This window comes from Melospiza georgiana, chromosome W, assembly GCF_028018845.1.
Source record: "Melospiza georgiana isolate bMelGeo1 chromosome W, bMelGeo1.pri, whole genome shotgun sequence".
In the NCBI taxonomy this organism is placed as follows: Eukaryota; Metazoa; Chordata; class Aves; order Passeriformes; family Passerellidae; genus Melospiza; species Melospiza georgiana.
Genome location: NC_080464.1, coordinates 13,717,291 through 13,737,468, shown reverse-complemented (window position 1 = coordinate 13,737,468; position 20,178 = coordinate 13,717,291). Strand labels below are relative to the sequence as shown.

The 20,178-nt window shown below is 43.0% G+C and overlaps 1 protein-coding gene across 1 annotated transcript in view; it reads left to right on the top strand.

Annotated features, from left to right (window-relative positions):
* Positions 1–14,719, top strand: part of LOC131095433 (DDB1- and CUL4-associated factor 12-like) — a 72,352-nt gene extending 57,633 nt beyond the window's left edge. The window contains exons 8-9 of the mRNA XM_058043134.1: positions 13,622–13,806; positions 14,561–14,719. Coding sequence (XP_057899117.1) covers positions 13,622–13,806; positions 14,561–14,719 — 344 coding nt within the window. The remainder of the gene's footprint in view (positions 1–13,621; positions 13,807–14,560) is intronic.
* The last annotated feature ends 5,459 nt before the right edge of the window (positions 14,720–20,178 follow it).

Genomic DNA, 20,178 nt, shown 5'->3' with positions numbered 1-20,178 from the left:
AGGTTTTGTTTTTATGACATTATTCCTTGAGCAACCAACAAACCAAATGTAAAATCAACTCTGAAATCTAATGAAGGACAACATCAGTGTTTTTATGATCAACTAAATTGCACGCCATCTAAATATTACTGAACTTCTAAAAGTATGCATTTTACTTATTACTGAACTTCACTGTGCATTTTACTTCTGCTTATTTTTTACTGCGTCTTATTCTGTTTTACTTAATTTCAAAGCAAATCCAGTCTTTGCACCACCTTATACTGTCTATTCTCACATTTTTCTCTGGGGACAGAAAAAAACCCATGTTGTCTGCTCTGTCCTATCATATTGGGAGTCAGTGCTGTGAGTGAATGCTTGCTTTGTCATTTTAAAGTCATGAGTAAGGCACTTAATTGTCAGTGTGTGTTTATTTGCTTTAAATATACAAAAGCTTACTCTTAAAAAAAAAAAAGTTTGCAGATTTTAGTGCTGTTTTCCTTTTCTGATGTGAATGTAGCATGTCCAATTGAACCTTACACCTGGGTTAAGCCTGGAGGTTTGTAGGGTACATGGCCACATATGCTTCTTCCCATACCCTTTATTTTCAAGCATGAGAAGGCACTGTGTTGTGATGCCCATTTGAAACCATATTAATCTCAGAGTAATAAGTTGCTAGTCCTTATTTAACCTAACTCTAGGCATTCATCTCTTCATTGGGCAAGTTTATTTTAAAAAATGCATGTAGGCAAGGATTAGGAAATTTTTATTTATGTAGTTACTGGACTTTGAACAGTGCTGTCTAGATAAATGTCAGGATCTGCTTCTTTTAGATACAGAAGTTTCTATAATATGAGAAAAGGTCATTTACCAGCTCATGTTTGTTACTTGAACATCTTGCCAGCAACACTCCTGTTGGAACTCTAGTTTGGGAACCCTTCATCACTCCTCTATCATCTAACAAAAATTCTACAGTACCACTGGTTTCCACACCCATAAAGAAACCCAAAGTCCACAATCTTCTGTGGGCGAAACACAAGGGTTGGAATCTGTGCAAGCCACATCTGTGTGACTTCTTCTCTGCTTGTGTAGTGGTCATAGTTGCCTTGCACTTGATAGAGTTTCACATTCTTCACTGAAATCCACCTGGACTCTGCACCTGTTAAAACACAAGCAAACACGTGTCCCTGCAGGGACTGGAGGATTTTCTCAAAATCCTGGAAGTGCAGAACATGCCATGCTATGAGAAATAAAGTATTGATCAGTTCTGTTTTGCAAAATTGCATAGAGACATGTAAGATAATGACATAAGTTGCTATTACTAACACTCTTTGGTTATGAGAATGAGGAAACAGAGCAAAACAATGCATGTAGTAAAGAAGACACTAACAGTAATTAGGAATAAATCAGATAATGCACATAATCAATAACACATGTGAAATGATATAATTACTAAGCACTGCAACACTGAACTGTCATCCCAGAGTCTGCAGCAGCTGATAAACCTCAGATCAGTAGAGAATTGGAACATCATGTCCAGATAATGATTCTCCAAGCTCACTTTAAAAGTAAGTTCAGCTGTCATATAGAGGGTCAAATTTCCAAGCCAAAACTACTTGAATACTTTTTTATGCAGAAAACATCTGAGTTTATTGTCAATCATCCCATCTGAGTAGAGCTAGAGCTTGGCCAGAGCCCGAACTCTAATTGGTGAGTGTCACTTAAAACATTTTAAAACAAGGCTCTTAAAAATAGCAGTTATGAGTAAAAAACCTTAGGGTTAAAAACCAATCAAACCATCAAGTAATTTAATCCCTCCCAAGTTTCCTTCAGGATAGAGGTTCTTTGAACACAGCAAACCTGTTCTTCAAAGATTTGAAAGTGGTCACAAGCAGGATTATGAGCCTGGATCTGGACACTGAGAGTGTGAAGGTGGAGGAAGTGCAGCTGAATGAGAGACTGATTACCTAGTACGAAACCAAAACCCAAAGAAAGAAGTTAATGTTACAGCTGGACTCTCTGCTGGAGTACTTCTGTAATAATAACTGAAGAAAGCCACGAGACTAGCAGTCTGGATAAAGAAAATGTATAAGCTGTTAGAAAACAAAAAGCAGGATCCTGAAGAGACATGTGTCTTGTAGGTGATCACACAAAAGGATGGTAAAACATATGAAAGCCGGCTGTAAATACCACAACAATACCTTAATAATAATTCTTATTACAAAAATCAGTAAATTCATATTACATAGTCAATATATTAGCAGCAAATGTTCAAAGGGGTTAAGACAACCCTTTTTGAAGCATTCATGTAATATTAACAACAATCTCTATTTATCAGTATTACCTATAGAAAACAGAAATAACAGAGGTTACAAGTTCACTACCAGCAATCCCCAAACATCAAATCATTGGGGAATCAGCTGATGACCCCGCAGATAGGATGTGATTGAAGTTTCCCAAATGTTCTGTCTTCAGAGAAATTTTGGGTAGTTGAATCATTACTAATACTTGTATCTTTACACAGTGGTTTCACTTGCTGGGAAACACTTTTCACGGTAAAATATGTCCATCTATGTAATATTTGGAATACCACTGATTTGCATAGTGTCTCCCTTTTCTGCATCTTGGGCAATGATTCAGTGCTGTCGCATTTCCTACAGACTGGGCAATATTTTGTTATATGTCCAAATTTCTCACTCTTGAAACATGGCCTTTTGGTGAGTTCTGCTGCTATTATTTCTATGGAATTATCTTGTTGAGGAGTTACATGGAGAGCTGCGAGGGTTCTTGAAAGTCTTTCATCCTGTGCTTGAAGGAGTTTCCCGACCTGTTCTCCCCAAATACCTGCTTGGATTGCTGCGATGTACTGAGGTGTGCCCACCTTACTGCATGCCTCTATCATTTCAGTCATGGTTAGTTGACCAGGCATGGCACTAATTATACGTTTGCATTCTGCATTGGCATTTGCGAAAGCAAGGCTTCGAAGTAGATGTGGCTTTGCCGCTTCATCACTTACTTGTCTGTCCACTGCTTGCATGAGATGATAGATGAATGAAGTGAAGGGCTCAGAAAGACCTTGCTTTATTTCTGTGTAAATGCCTTCTGGAGTTCTAACTGGTTGAATTTGCAAAATTGCCTTTCGTGCCGCCTCTTTAATGTCCGCAATCGCATCTCGAGGCAACACGGCTGACTGATCTTCATGTTTGTCATGGGATTCATCTCTTGCTAATTGAGCCAGTGTGAGAGCTGCATGTGGTCCTCCCGCATAACTATTTCTCAGTTGAAGGAGAGCCCTCTGCCATCTTGCATTCCACAGCAGGAGTTGTGAATCTGTAAAAATTGTTGAGGCAATGCACCTACAATCAAAAAGTATCAAGTCATAATTGTTGAATGCACCTCTCAAAAGCTGTTTGAAGTATGGGGATCCCAAACCATTATTTTTCACTGCTTCCATCAAATCTTTGACAACATCATGATCCAGAGGTTCCCATCTAGGATTTTCATTTCATCTCGCGTATCTCACTGGCAATGTGATGCTATCTGTGTCTGCTATATCAAAGTCTCTTTCTTTCAGTGCTTTCTTCCTGATGTCTGGCCAGTTTGTTGAACCGGACATATTTCTTGAGACATTTCTGTTAAATGGAACCATATCCATGCCCGTATTCTGTGGATTTGTAATCTGCCAGGATGTACCTTCTGGCCTGAAGGTTGCATGCATTCCATGCATCCCTCACCCTCCTGTTTGAGGCATGGGGAGGGACATTTGTGGTGGTGCACACAGGGGAAAATGTTGTATTCACATTGCTGTACAATTATATTTCCTGAGTCCCATACCTTCTCTCGATGGTCTTCTCACAGCACTGAGTCCCATACCTTCTCTCGATGGTCTTCTCACGGCAGATCTTCACAGCAGTGGTGTTGTTGCTTCTCGGTCAGGGCTCCTCTCCCAGGCTCTCCCTGACCACCCCGCCCCCTTTTATCTCAGCTACCTCCATGGGCTACAGCTGCTGCCCAATCAAGGACATCACAGCTGCAGCCCATTTACAATAACCAGAATCAGGGCAGGGTCACTAATACAATAGAGAGATCTTTAACTGCCATACATATACTTACAATACATAAGTTAACTCAGGCCCCCACATTTCCCCCTTTACTTTTACCAATTTTACAATTACCATAGACATTTTTGTCCCAGCTCTCAGGCTGCCACAGCTCGCAGCTGTCTAGTCCCAGCTCTCTGGCTGCCACAGCTCATACATAGAATATATACATATCCTCCTTTTTTTTCTTTTTTTTTTCTCTTTTTTCTTTTTTTTCTTTTTTTTTTTTTTTCTTTTTTTTCTTTTTTTTTTCTTTTTTTTTTCTTTTACTTCTACCAACCCTACAACTACAATACACATATCTGTCCCAACTCTCAGGCTGCCATACACATATCTGTCCCAGCTCTCAGGCTGCCACACACACATATCTGTCCCAGCTCTCAGCTGTCTTTACCTCTATAGTCCCAGCTCTCAGGCTGCCACAGCTCGCAGCTGTCCTTACTTCTATAGTCCCAGCTCGCAGGGTCCCAGCTCTCAGGCTGCCACAGCTCGCAGCTGTCTTTACTTCTATAGTCCCAGCTCTCAGGCTGCCACAGCTTGCAGCTGTCCGGGGGATTCCATACCTTCTTTCCTTGGCTGCGTGTTCGAATCACGTCGGGGTCACCAGATGTTGTATTCACATTGCTGTACAATTATATTTCCTGAGTCCCATACCTTCTCTCGATGGTCTTCTCACGGCACTGAGTCCCATACCTTCTCTCGATGGTCTTCTCACGGCAGATCTTCACAGCAGTGGTGTTGTTGCTTCTCGGTCAGGGCTCCTCTCCCAGGCTCTCCCTGACCACCCCGCCCCCTTTTATCTCAGCTACCTCCATGGGCTACAGCTGCTGCCCAATCAAGGACATCACAGCTGCAGCCCATTTACAATAACCAGAATCAGGGCAGGGTCACTAATACAATAGAGAGATCTTTAACTGCCATACATATACTTACAATACATAAGTTAACTCAGGCCCCCACAGGAAAAGAGGGTGCAATGGCTGAACCTGCCATTGGTGGCATTGCAGATGGTACCGATATAGATATGTAGCGAGTATTTACAAAGGATGCAGAAAGGGTGTTGCCATCTTGCCCTGGAAAGGAGGTTTGAGGAAAGTGTGCACCATGTTGTGGTAGGAATTCCTGAGCACATTCCCTGACCTGGATGAAGAGCTGCCACATGAAGTCTTTTGAAAATGGGAAAAGGTGAGGGCGAGTCATGGAGCTGGACTGTTGCCCTGGAAACCAAGCTGTTGGGGCAGGCATGTGAAGTACTGGAGTGCTGCCTGTTGTAGTCCAAAAGTCGGATGGGGCCTGTGATGGTACAGGAATGCCTCGTGAGGCTGTGATGGTTATATTTTCGCTGCTGATATCTTGAGCTGGTGGGTTTTGTGCTCCTAAATCACTCATGGCTTGAGCTCTGTTCTCCTGACCAGTCTTTGGAACGTATGCTGCAGTGTTGTGTCTTGTCCCGACACTTCCCATTTACCTGGGAATATATTCATCATATTCTGTTCACCTGAGAAGGGAACTGGAAAAGGTACTTAAGGGGCTTGGCCTAACTGTGTTTCAAGCAGAGGTTCTGAGACTATGATATTTAGTCTGTAGTGTGGTTGAACTTGCGGCAGTGGTACTGTTGTTCCACTTGGTGGCACTGTTGCTGCATAGTTTGGTTGCGAGGATCCCGATCTGGGTCCAGGCTCCGCTCCCTGGATTGCAGAGGGACTGGTTATTGCAGCTGCAGTCGCCGCCGGTGCCGGTGCTGCTGAGCCGTGCCAGGGCTGTGTTCGGGCTGCAGCAGGCAGTCCCGAATCTGCAGTGAGCAGTGACGAGTCTAGGGGCACAGCCATAGCTGTAGGTTCTGGCAGCCCCCACAGCGCAGCTGCCGCTTGGACGAAGGAAGGAGGCCCCGGGCACACTCAGAGGCTGGCGGGAAGGGGGGGCGAGGGGGGGATGACGTCGGACCCACTCGATCCTGCCCATTGTGCCGTGGGTTGGCTCAGAAGCGAATGGGGATAGAACTAAGATTATGTCATCGGGCTCCGAGCCCGCCCCTGCTGAACGGGGGGACTGGAAAGACGCCTCTGACGTCATTTTCAGGGCATGGGAGGGGGCAGGAGCTGTGGGTGGACCGCGAAGTGGCAGGGGCGTTGCCACAGAAGCTCCGGAGGCAGGCTTAGCTGCCTGGAACGTCCCCCAATGTGGGGAGGGGGGTGGAGAAACGTGTGTTCTGGATCCCGCTGCTCCCGAGACATGCGCAGTTGTAAATGATTCGAAAAATGCCATATCTGCCTGATCCGATGGTCCCAAGAGCAATTTGAGTTTTGAACGGCCCCGAGGTCCCTCCTGAAATAAACAGGGCAGAAGACTTTTTCTCCTTTCTAAAGCCTTTATTAAAAGTGATCAGCTCAAGATTGGGAGGCTCGACGGATCCGCGGTCTCTCCGTCATCGCTCTGAGGGCGACTCGGAGGAAGAGTGTGCAGCTTTGTCCACTAGGGGGCAGAGCTGGGGGTCCCATCCTCACGAGAGCAGTGAGGGTATACTCCGTCTTACAACTTTCGGGTTTGCTGTCCTGCGGTCCTGGCTCCAACTGAGGTCTATGCTCAGGGCGAGGGGCAACAAAGGTTCTCAGCATCTCTGCAGGCTCGGTACTTTGTTCCTCACGTCCAGATATCACTTTGATCACTTAATTCTGTGTTGGCTCGTTGTTTTTGGGGTCTTTTGGTAAGTTTGGTGGGGTGGCTTTCCCATGGCATGCTGGTTCCGAGGTTATTTTGTATGCCCTCTGATGTCCCTCCCTCATGTCCCCACCTTTCACTGTCCGAGAAGGGCTATCAACCTGGCTTTTAGGCAGGACAGTACTGATACAAAAGGAGTAGTTAACGAAAACAACTGGTGATTACAATAATTAACAGGTAGAACTCCACCTTATCCATCGGGACGACTCCGTGCCTGCATTCACAGGGATAATGCATAACACCTTCCTCTTGTGATTCAGGGGGGACAGTTTTGCCCGGGACTAAGGGGGGGGGGGGAGGAGGGGGGGGCTGTGGAGGCTCCTGGAGAGTCTTTGCAGCTTCGGAGGAAGGGGCTGCGGGCCCTGGCACTCCCGCCTGCAAGGGAACACCCTGCAGCCCCTGGGGTGTTTGCAAAGTACCTTTTGCAAGAGGTTTTTGGCATTTTGCCTCATGAATTACCTCATAAACAACTCTGCAGATTGACAGAAGGCTCGCAGCCTTCTGGTCTTTGCGTGTCGCAGAATGATAGAGTTCCATATTAACATCCTCCCATAGATCTGGGTCAAATAAATCTGTAACTGTAACATTGGGGAATTCCTCCCTCACCCAGGAGAACACAGTTTCCAGTTCCTGTCTAGAGACCCGGACTGGATGCTACCTCATCATTATCTCTAGATTATTAATGTTATAAATTATCAAATCGGTAGCCAAATTTATGAAAAATTTAACAAAGATTTATTAGATCAATAACAAAAATAGAAATTTCGAAAAAAGAAAAAAAACCACAACAGCCAAGACAGCATCAGCCCCGGGTACAGGCGCTGGGTGACCTAGGGTTGCGGCTGACAGAGACAGCATTTCCCCAGAGGTACCCCTGAGTGCTTCCAGTGGCCAGCCTATATACAGTTTATTCTGCCTGGGGCAGGGATGACCACATATTTCTTTGTGTCCCTTCACATGTAGAGTTGGATCCATACAGGTGTAGGAACAGACAAAGGCCAATCCAGAGATGCAGACGAATGTCTGAGTATCCAGGCAGAAGCAGCATTCACATGTACTAGGATGATACCAGTTCCTGAGTACCGCGATGAAATCATGTCCAGGTGCAGGTCGCGTGAGCTCCTCGAGACATTCCATTCCAGGAAGGTCCAGATGCTATCTCCCAGGTGTAGGTGCCAGAGGAAATCCTCTGTAATAGCCCGGGATCGTCCCATTCATACGGTAACAGACCTGATATTATCTTAACGCTGTCCTGGAACTGGTTACAATAAGAATAGAACTCTGTTCCCAGCCAGAGTGGTCAGAGGCATAACTCTGAATCTTCACAATATTTTATACACATATATATCTACTTCTACAGCATTAATTATCTCTACCATATACTACAATTAACGACATCTGCCTCTGTTTTCGAGACGTTACCCCCCATTTTGGCTCCTTGACAGCTTAGCCGACCCTAATGGGTCTGTCATCCTTGGGTATCTGTCCGTGCTCCAACCAGCAGCTCACAGAAATATGGCTCCCTTGTACCGGGTTTTCCAAGTGTCCAAGACGCCGAGATATTCACCTCTGGAGGAATTTTTCTGGCTCCTGGCTTTCATCAAGGAGAGTCCTGGCACAATCTCTTCCTGCCGAGTTCGCACTTTTACACAGGGGCACCAGTTTGTGGAAACCCTCCCCGAGGATCCCCCTGATGGAGAGACCCCTTCAAAATTCTGTGCCAGTATTGAGAGACAGATGGGACTTCTGTTTTTTTCAGTCTTCAGGTTGTTGTTTATTTTTCTCTTATCAGAAGTTCAGCATGCTGTCTGCATCTCAGACTTAGCATACAAAGAGAAGGCACCAAAAATCACAAGACACACAGGTTTGATATAAAATCTTGATAGCTGAACCGAATTTTATTTCTATATATCTTTTGAAATAAACAGGGCCAGGAGACTTCTTCCCCTTTTTAATGCCTTTATGAAAAAGTGATCAGCTCAGGATTGGGCAGCTCGGTAGGGCTGCAGTCTCCCGTCGTCTCTCCCAGGGCGACCCAGAGGAGGAGGATATGCGCAGCTCTGTCCACTAGGGGCAGAGCTGGGGAATCACATCCTCATGGGAACCTTTAGGGCGTGGTGATCCCATCTGATGTTACTTTTTCCGGCGCCGTCCCTCTCAGTCTCCCCGCTGGGGACGACTCCCTTGGTCAGGGCGAGAGGGACTCCGAAGGTGTTCCGCATCTCTGCAGGCTCAGCACTCGGCTCCTCACGTCCAGACATCACTCCAGTCTCTCAACTCTTATTTGGCTCGTTGTTTTTGGGGTTTTCTCAGTACGTTTGGAGCCGTAGTCCCCCACAGCATGCTGGTCCTGGAGTCACTTTGCATAACCCCCCCCCCCAGGTCTCTTCTCCTCACTGTTCGGGAAGGTCCCCACCCATTACTGTCTCGGAGAAGGGCCATTACCTCGCCCCAGACAGGGCTTTTACTAATACAAAAACAACCATTAACAACAACGACCCGTAATTACCATAACACAGGCAGCAGCCCAGCAGTAGTGGTAACCTTTTTCTCACAGAAAAAAATCAACTGAATTTTTGTTCATAATATCTTTTATTTTAAAGAAAGCAAGCAAGCAGCTCTGGGTGGCTGAGGAGTCACTGCTCCACTCACAGCACACACCACTACAAGTTCACCAGAGTATATATACTGTTTTTAAGCCTACAAAGCATTTTCCAGTGTGCTTGTATTAGTCCAAATCAACAAATATTAATAAGCTGGGGTCAGCAATTTCATAATCTTTCCACGTGGTCGATGGCTTCCTGTCATTCTTGTGGTTGTCTGGAGGGAGGTCTTACTGGTGTCTGCTACATGATTTTTGTCAAGTGCATCAAGGTTTTTATTATACATACGCATTTAGTTGCTTTGTTACAACATCCCTTAGCTTTACCACAACTTCCTCTATTTTATTCTAAGCATCAGTCATCTTGCTACCTCATCTCTTTACTCTACTATACTTCTATTTCAATGCTTTATTTGGCTATTCGGTCAAAAAGTTTCAAAACTGTTCTTTTTAGTTATCCCAGGGAACACATCCACTTTCGACACAGCAGATACAAGCATTTTCTGATTCCATTGCCAATTGACACAAATCACAAAAACATTTTTCACAGGTCTTTTAAAGCTATTTTGTCCAATTAACTCCTAAAACGTACTTTATTTCTACCTTTCTACCAATTACTAATTACTTGTCTGTCCACGCAACATCTGCATTGCAGTTCTTTCTAACCAATCACTCTGTGCCACCAACACTGCAGAAAATGGAGTAGATGAAGAACAAGAAGGAGATCAGACAATGCCCAAAATCCCCCATCTTGTCTTCTATCTACCTCCATACTAAAAACCCAAAACTCTAAGTTTTCCACCCTGTGATATTACACACTTCTAACCAACTACACACCCGTAGTCTCGGTGCTATCAATCAATTTTGGAAGCCAGTTCCATGGCCTCAGGTCAAATGCAGTGCTCTCCTGGGGATCAGTGCCTGTCAGCACAGAAAGTCTCAGCATCCAGGGTTCCAACAGTCACCCTTCAATATCATAAGGAAGAAATACCAGGACAAGGGAGTGTGGTGCCCAGTGGTGACTGGTGGCTAAAAACTTCTGTCTTTAATTATGTGATCATCCCTGCTGAGGGGATGACCTATGTGTAGAGAGTATCTCTGGGGTGCTAGTTCATGTCTAGAGAAAACCTTTGTTCAATACTGTTTTCTATTCTGCAAAGTAGATTTTTTTTTTGGTGTGTGTGGGTAGTGGTGGAGGCACTTAAGTAATATTAATTCCCAAAATACTGAGTGTTTCAACTTTCTGTTGATCTCACTGGGACTTGAAATGGTGCAACACCTCTAGAAAGTAGGCTGTTTATTGATTTGCAGACTAAAATCTGGGTTAACTTTTAAAGTGCTTTGAAGTGTTACTTGAATGTGCTTTCAGCTTCTAAATGCAACTGCTGGACATGGTAAGTCTATATTAACTTCAGTTCATTAATGTTGTATACAAAAGCAGATCAGAGAAATGTCACTTAGTAAGACTGAAACTGAGGGTGTTTTTTACCTAGTATAACCCTGTCTCCTCTATGTGAGAAGGTAGCGAATGTTTTTTAGTGCATCTTGTAAGAGTTGCTTTTCTTAGCAGCTATACAGGAAAGTGCAGGCCCTGGACTGTAGTTCTTGATCTGTGAGAGTGACTTCTTTCTGCTTGATTGGCCTGCAGAGCAATGTTGTGTGCCTGTGACTTTATAATCCTGAAGGCAGCAATGTTAATGCAGTGGACAAAGCTTGCACAGCACAGACTGTGTCTACTCTTTGTGTAGGACGTGCTACTGCATCTTCATTTCCTTCAGGGATTTTTAGAGCTCCCTGCCTCTGAGGAGTAAGACTCAATTTGTTGACCCAAATAGTCCAGGCCTACAGGTGGTAGAGTGCTGGAAATGTAGAAGAGCTTACTGTGATAAGTTCGAGGCACGGGTGGTGCTTTTAGTTTGATGGGAATGATTAATCTGAGGTACTTCAGCCCCTTAGGAGCCAATTTGAAGTGCTGTTCTTGAAGGCCTGTCCTAAACATCCACTTAGTAGTGAGTACAAAATGGATTCCTTCAGTTTTCCTTCAATTTTTTTTTTTTTTTTTGTTAGAGAAAGATTCACAGTTGGTTTGTATTTTATAGCTTTATTAATTAATTGCATTGAAAAGTATATGCCATCTCTTTCATATTCCATCCAAAGCAGTTAAGCAATAGAAGCAATAACCATGGGAATATAGAAGACAAAAAATTGATGGACTAAGTCCTTGAAGAGGAGGCAAAACAAAGAAGATAATACCTTTCTTATACAGGATGTTTAATGATGAGACAATCAACCCCCAGTTTTGACTGGTTCTGTGGTGAGAACTTGCCCTAATGATGAACTTTGCTCATTATAATAATAAAAAACACATCCCTAGCTCAGGCACCCTCTACTCACAAAAAGACCACTACTCATCGAGCATGTGCCATGATTTCTTGGGACACTATGCCTTTAAATCGCAACAGAGAAAGGATAAGCCAATAGAAACTTAGGCAAGTAGTGACTTAAGTAAGATGTGCTAATAGCCTAATGTAACTTTTTAAGTAGGCCTTTGTGTGCCTCAGTGTGCTGGTTTTGTGGATCTACAACCCAGTACCCCTTTCTGGTCAGAGCTGTAAATAAATAAAATACATTGACTCTGTGAGGATTGGCTTCTTGCACACCAGGAGAAAGAACCTGGTTCAGGACAACAATGAAGAGGAAGAGATGTCTCCCAACTTGCTCAGATGCATTTTTAGTTCTCTGAATTAGAGATTCAGCAGGTGTGAGACTTGCACAATGGTTTCCCACCTATTAAGCCTGCAGCCAAGACTTCACCTCATATCTAGAACACAACAATGTGACCTTGCCTGTTCTAAGTGTGTTTAACAGATGCTGGTGGCTGTGAATGTAACATCAGGTTGTGGAGATGGAAGAATGAGGATGTGTTTCTAGTTAGGACTCTGTACAGAGGGGAAGGGTAAACTACATCTACACCCCTTGGATGTCTGCTGTCACATGTACTGCTGGTTATATTCCAGTATGTCACAAGTTTTGTGACATTTAGCCCCACTTGGCATAGTGACAGCAGTTGACACATGGATGTATCTGGCCTAACTCACTCTTTTCCCTTCCTGTTTGAATGCTTGTTTAGGCTGTAATTCAGTGGAACTTTAAAGAGGGCTTAAAAAGCTGTAGGGTTTATAACCTGCCTTTATGTTGCACAACAAAGAGTAGCATAGATGTGGTGGGGTTTAATCTGCATAGAAGAGTTGTTTGTGTTAGAGTACTTATACTGAACAAACCTTTTGCACAATAGAGATGACAGGACATTTTGCAAATACATTTTCCTACATACAGAATCTCCTCAAGACTATTTCCAAGGGAAGGAAGCTTAATCTGAATCTTAATCTGAAGATGAGGCTTCAGATTAAGATTTTGTGAAAACAAAATGTATTATTTTGCTCAATTTAATAGCATAATTGAATTGTGTTAGAATGTTTTGTTTGGATTGGAAACTTGTAGCTTCCCATGTGCTGGTGTAACATGGTGGTGCTTTGCTTGTAGTATTCTTAGTCTGTTTTTATTGCTGGGTAAAGTGCTAAAAGTACTAGCTATGAAGTAAGGTGTGCTGGTATGAGATTATTTGAGCAGGGACAGCCTCAAAATTATTTAAAATCCTGATCTGTCTTAGCAGCAAAGTGACAAGTGCTTATACTTGCTTACAGCTAGCCTCTTGACCAGCAAAATGCACTTGATAGCAGCTGGAACAGTAATTTTTCTCACATAGTCACTTATCACATCTTGGCAGATAGCTAGATAGGGTGTGAGCTTGTGGAGGGAACCAGTGTGTTCTTTCCTCTGTCTGCTGCTCACATACTCATGGTGTGTTCACTTAGAGGCTTGTGAGCAAAACAAAACTACTTTTGATCCTAAATGGCTTGTGATATTTGTTTATCTGTCAGAGCTGGGGCCTGCTGAGAATTAAGCTTCTTACTATACATCATCAGTGTATCTGATGGCATCAGAAAAGAAGTAGTATATGTAATTGAAGCTGCTGTTTCAATAGCATCAATGAGATTTGTCTGCACTGCTCCATAGCAGTGTGTGGCCCAAACTTGTGTGTTATGGAGAATACTATTAGTAGGTAGTTCCTCTTAAATAAAATTTTAGACATCAAGAAGCAGCACCGCAGAGCCAAAGCATCCATTTTCATTACTGCATTGTATGTCCCTTCTCTTTTTGACAGGTATTCGATCAGTGAGCTTTTACGAGCACATCATCACAGTGGGAACGGGGCAAGGTTCCCTATTGTTTTACGATATCCGAGCCCAGAGGTTCTTGAATGAAAAGCCCTCACATGCCTGCTATGGACAGAAGCAAAAATTAGGAGGAAGTGAAATTTTAAAGTTGACTACTGGGAAAGGTTGGCTGGTGAGTATCTTGTAGTTGTAGGAAACCCTTTACACAGGAGTTTACACTGGTTATTTTTGTAGTAATGGAAGCTATTATATGAAATTTGTCCCAGTCAAACAGTGATCATGTAACTAATAACGGTAATCTTGAAAAGCAAGAAGTGCTGCAGTATTGCTCTCTATAAAAGCTTTATGAAAGGATAATGAATGATTGGTTGCTCAAGTGTAAGGCATACTGAGTACTTTTCTTATGCACTGATTCATAAATGAACTAGATTTTATATCTTCATATTTTCTAATGCAATCTAACTTCTAGTTTTCAGAACCTCAAACACAAAATTCATTGTCTTCCTTTAAAAATGTGCTACTCTAATGTGGTACTCAAAGCAAGAGAGATTTAATTGTGTGCAGTATTAGAAACTGTCCTCCTGAGGTAATGCCATGGCAGGCACTTGAGTTCAGTTTCCTGTATGTTATCATAAAGCAGTTAATGGCTTTGTCAAACTTTTCTCCATTATCCTTTGCATCACTGTGATGTAACTTTAAAAACTGATGAAAATATCTTCCCTACCCTTCATCTCCCCTCTCCAATGTTTGGCCCCAATGTCCCCAGAAAAATCTTCAGGACAACATTGTTATTGATCTGTCTGAAGCTTCAGGAGTATTAACAGAGAAGATCCCTTTTTAGGCTCTGGAAACAACCTTCTGCTTTTGTGAAACAAGGTTTTTGGGTTTGTTTGGCAGCAGTAATAATCTAAACTTTCCTTTAACAGAATCACGATGAAACCTGGAGAAATTATTTTTCTGACATACATTTCTTCCCAAATGCTGTTTATACCCACTGCTACGACTCATCTGGAACGAAACTCTTTGTGGCAGGAGGCCCCCTTCCATCAGGACTTCATGGGAATTATGCTGGTCTCTGGAGCTAATGATAACTCTTCATAAATGCTGATCTTGACACAGATTTCTACTTTTCTTTACCATTTTAAAAAACAAAATTGTGTGATGCCATTGACTTCTGGTTTAAATGCAAGTTATTTTTAGGCAATTTTCTGTTGGTCTCCAACAGTCTTGTACATGTTTTTGAACCATTATTTTTGCTTTAACCTGCTTAGTCTTTTATATGAAGGCGTTTTTAAATCCTTTTTTATTGTATTTACTCCAAATGACTCTTCTCCCACATTTAGGCTGTCTTAGCCACGTGCCTCCTTGCCTCCTCCTCTTTGCTGTGACATAGGATTCCTTCTTCTAGCATGGTTGCTGCTGGACTTTCTGTGAAAGTCTAGGGGCTGTGTGTCTTCAGATATTTTGTCAGTTCCATTACCTGAAGTGAGGACTGCTTGTAATTTAAAAATATTAAAAATATTTGTAAGAGATAAAGTAGTAGCTTATATATAGAGCCTGGCCCTAGTCTGGGTTAATCTTAGTTTTTAAAAGTACAAGTCTAATGACACAGTTTATACATAGAGGAGTATGGTCATTTTAATATGTACTCATTGGAGCCCAGGGATAGATTCCTCTGGGGTATTGCCCATCAAGCCCAAAGTGCAGGAGTTTTAAAAAATGCATCTGTATTTGAATTGCAGTTTTCAGCAGTGCCAAAAGAAAATTTATCCATTGTTCCTTTTCTGCTTCTCCCAGTAATCAGCTTGCACAACTGGAGTTTGTATAGGCTGTTCTGCGGTGTGGCTATTGCATGATGACATTACATTGAGGGCCTGCAGAGGTGCTGAGAGGAAATGAGGGCTAGGGACATGAGTATTCTTGTCCTTCAAAATGAACTAAATCGATCAATTTTTCAGATGAGTCAAGATTCCTTAGTATGCTGCTGTGGTAGCTCATGGGTTCTTCATAAACTGCCTAAAACCCAGGACCTCTTTTTGTCCCAGGTTGTGGAAGCTTTTCCCATTTTAGCTGTTCTGTTTGGCCATCTCCTCTAATATGCCAATGGAATAAATAAACTGGGTTTTTTTCTCTGAGGTTAAAGAGTGCATCTTGGACTTGTCTAATGCTAGCTGGAATCTTTCCATGTAGCAAGATAACTTGCTGTTAGCTCACATTGAGCTAGCAGCATCTGTTGTCATCTTGCTTGCTGTAGGAGATGCTCAGGTTTCCTTGAATCCCCTGCTGCCTTCTGCGATCAAACTCCCACAAACTTCATGTGGGACTGGGTGGGGAGAATAGGTCCAATGCCCTTCAGGTCCAACCATGAAGCATGTGCATTCCAGGGTGATGGTCTTACCTAATACTCACTAAAATGCAGGACTCAAGGGTACTCCTCCTAGCCTTTTGGCAGGCACCAAGCTTGGCTTGTCACTGATACCTCTGTCCTCTGCTGGGATGAATGCCTTTCCCATGCCCTTGTCACCAGTGGAGCAGAGTGTGCCTGTATCTCACTGCTGTGGTACCAAATAGGTAGTTGGCTGAAGCTGAGAAGAATGATAAAGCTGGGACATGATCTGTTCTTCTGTGTCTGCTGGAGATCACAGCCACCACTGTAGAGTAGCTCTAATCCCCAATGTGCAGTTCCTGCCAGATTGCCTAGAACTAGTCCGCATGTGTCATTGTGGTCCCTCTCATCTTTGTACTCTATATTTTCATCAGTAATGCCAAGCAGTGAGACTTGGGCTTAATTTCTGGTTGGTAGTGGACACTTGGATGAAAATCCTGCAAGGAATGCAGTTCCCTCCCATCCTGATGAAAAATCCTGTTGTCTCCCAGACATTCACCTGTCTCAGAAGTATAATTTACTCACACTGAGCACTGACATGGGTACTTCACAAACAGATCTTTTTTATGGTGTTTCATAATTCTACTTCCCTTGTGGGTTGGTTGCTTAAACTGAATCAGTTCATGGTGAAATTATAAACTATGGAGTAGCAAAGGAGCTACTATTTTATTTAGAGCTGTTGGTTATTTTTTAAAGATGTAATGGTGCCTGTGTTGTTCTGTGATGGCAGTTTACCTCTGGTTATTTTAGGGGTTTTGAAAAGTGGAAGTATACAGAGAAAAACAAATCTTGGTGAAGTATGGCAGGATGTGTATTTCTGGGATTATTCCTCCGGCTACCATGTAAGATCATGCTGTCACAGGGAACAATTTCTGGTTAGTTGTTTTGTTTGGCTTGGTTTGAGGTGCCTTTTTTCCCCCCTCTTTTCAAAAGAAACTAGACACTTGACTCTGAGTGTTCTCTAATTCTGCTGAAACAACTAGTTAGGTGCTTAGTGTCACCAGTGCCAAAGGAAAACTACTGATCTGGAAACCCTAGCCCTGATGTTGATCTATAAATCTGACACATATTCCAGATCTGGGTGAAGGGGCAAAAAGGGTATTTTTATGGACTAAGCTCTAGCCTCTAAACATGGAGGCTGATCTTTCTGCAGAGTCAGCAGAGTCTCTAGGTTATTGAAGAGGTCACCGTGGCACCCCTGGAACGTGTCCCTCTCTGCCAACTGATTACAAATACCTCAGTGTGTGGTCCTAAAGCTTGGTAGTGTGAGTGCCCTTTTCCTCACTTTTTTTCTGCATAAGAAGCTTTGGACAATTCTCAGAAGAATCTGGACAATGATGTAAAATTTCTGAAGTTTCATATGCTTCTGTGTATTCTGCTTTCGTGGTGCTTTCTTGCAAAGATAACTTCTCATGGGGAGGGAGCCATCCTTGTTGCTGTATGAAAATCCCCCCCAAAAAACTGGGAACAAACTAGATAAAGTGCTGCAAGAACACAAATTGGGCCAGAGAGAACTTAATTTCTAGCCTGTTTTGTAGCAGCCACAGGGTCTGCAAGGCCTCCCTGGTTGTCAGTTGCCTAAGATAAGAAATGCCTAGTCATGATGACTGGACCAAAGAAGCCCTTCTTCCACCTTCAGACCCTTGTTATCTCTCTGTAAGACCATAGGTCATATTCGCCTTGACCCTTACTATTGGATTGTTTCCCAAAACCCCTATACCCTATATAAACCCCTATTTCTGCGCTGGTCAGCAGAAGAGCTGTCACTGTCACCCTTCACAGAAGCTGCCAATAAAGACACATCTGTGGAACCTCATACAGCCTTCTCTCTCTCCCCATGTCTGCTGAGGCACTTAGCAAGCAAAGAGCTGAAATCACTAAAGAGCTGAATTCACCAAAGAGCTGATCTCACTTAAGAGATGAGCTGCTTGCTAAGATTGCCTGCAGCTGGGGGCCTGCCTGAGGGACCTGGACAGGTTGTGCTTAGCAGGACTTTGCTATCCGGACACCTACAGCAGCCAGGGTTGGATAGACCCTGAGAACCCCCTGCCATAATACTGTTTCGGTGGTTTTAAATGCTTGTAGAAATATAGAATTATAGATGTTACGTTTCAGAGTATTTTGTGGTTGGTCATATGTCACTTTTGGTCTAGTCAAGGTTAGAAAAAGAGGCAGAGAAAGGTGATGATATGCCAGCTGTCCAAATAGAAGTCATAGGAGAAATGGGATGAAAAGACAGGTTTTCTTATTTGAATTGATTTTTTTGCCCTACTGGTTTAGAAATCAGTTGAAATCCAGGATCATGGTGTGAGAAGCAGTGGTTTTCCATTGAAGTGCAGGAATGACTGTACTATCTCTCATCTCTTAATGGAGGCAAGTTGAGTGCACCCTGGTGTTCAAAAAGCAGATGACATGAAATGCAGTCTGGTGACTGAGTTGTGCTCACTGTCTTGCTGTGCTTTGCTGAGACCCATTGGCATTTGCATTTTCAGGCTGTCTTTTTGAATGTTTCTTAACAAGTTCCCTCCCTTGCTCTTTCCCACCCATCTGAATGTTCTGTTTGGGGTTGCCTCCTCCACCCCAAATCATCCTAGCTTTTTACTGTAGCAATATTGTGATGTGTTACTCTTCGAGCCAGGTCTTATGAGCTTTCAGCGAAACCCATCACACCCGAGATAGCTCAGCTACCCAGAAGGGTATAAAATTAGCAGGATGGCTTCTGAGGCAGTGTTGGAAACAGGAAAAGGTTTAATAAAAGGCAAAATAACAAAGCTCTTATGGAGAAAAACCGAGCCAGGGGCAAGAGGTCCTTGCTCCTGCTAAAACACCCCACAAAAGTGATTATTTCCTTTGTTCTCTTCCTTTTCTAGTGAATTACCTAGGTGGGACCTCTTGGCCTCTGTCCAGTCCAACAGCCCCAGGTCTGAGGCAAAGTCCCAAAGGTCCTATGAGGTGTCTTTGTACTTAATTTGGGAGAGAAACTTCTGGGCTTTTTGCCTTTTTAAGCAGACAAAGAATAATTTGGTCACTCCGTCAACAGGGGGCACATTCCTACAATATTGTACTTGCAGAGGTGACCTCTGTTAAGCAGAAATGGGCTTGCTGGCATTTTGTCAAGCCATGCTTGAGACCTTTAATTTGTTGGGTTTTTTTTAACTGCATAGACCTTTGACGCTTGCTCAGACCGGAGAACTACATAATTGCCCTAGTACATGTTTCACTAATGGGAACATTACACAGTAACAGTCTATTTCTGGGGGGGAACAGACTCTAGTTTATCTCACATTAGGCACTTGAAGCAGAGAAAAGATCTTCTGTGCTGCCAATGAGTGTAGAAACTAGTTAATTTTATTGCTCAGCTCTTTTCAGTGAACTACCATGCTAATTTGGGTATCTTTGGGTATTGCATTTTCAGTATTCATAATCACAGGTAATCAAACCCAGTGACTTAACTATGGGTTCAGTAGTAAAATTATCCCTGGTTGACTTGACTGTACAAGGGAGAAAGATGGAGAAATTACCAGGAATGAGGTGACAAATAAAATCATAGATTCTACTGGGTAGCAATGTCTCAGTAACAATTGGGTGTTATGTGATAGACCTTCCTAAGGAAGCAGAAGCTATTTTGCAGTACTGGCTTGAGCAGAGAAATGAGGGTGGTGTTCACCCTCTTCACCTTATTTCTGATAATTCCTCCATTTTTTTCCCTTGTACAGTCAAGTCTGATAGGGAGAATTGGTAGTGCTCTCCTTGGGTGCTTTCTGGGATTGTGATAATGAAGTGAGTCCATTTGTTTGGTTCCCCTCATCTGTGCTGCTTGTGTTAGTCCAAGGTGAATAAATTACCAAATAACAGTTAATAGGTGTTGGATCCTAGTCTCAGTTGTTCATTTTCTACATAGATCCATTTTTAAGATCATAGCAAGAGTACCTAGTGATCTTACTTGACTTAGTCTGTCCACAAAGGTTACATTCACATTGTGGGCAACTTGTGACTTCTTTAATGAGGGGAACTCCTGAACTGCATTATGGGGCTATATTTGCTGCCTCTATTTTAAGTCTTTGGCTGCTTTTTGTATCTTAATCCTTAAGATATTTATGTTCAGTTACTCTTCTCCAGAATTTCATCCTCTTCCTTCACCTGAGCACTTGCTTTGTA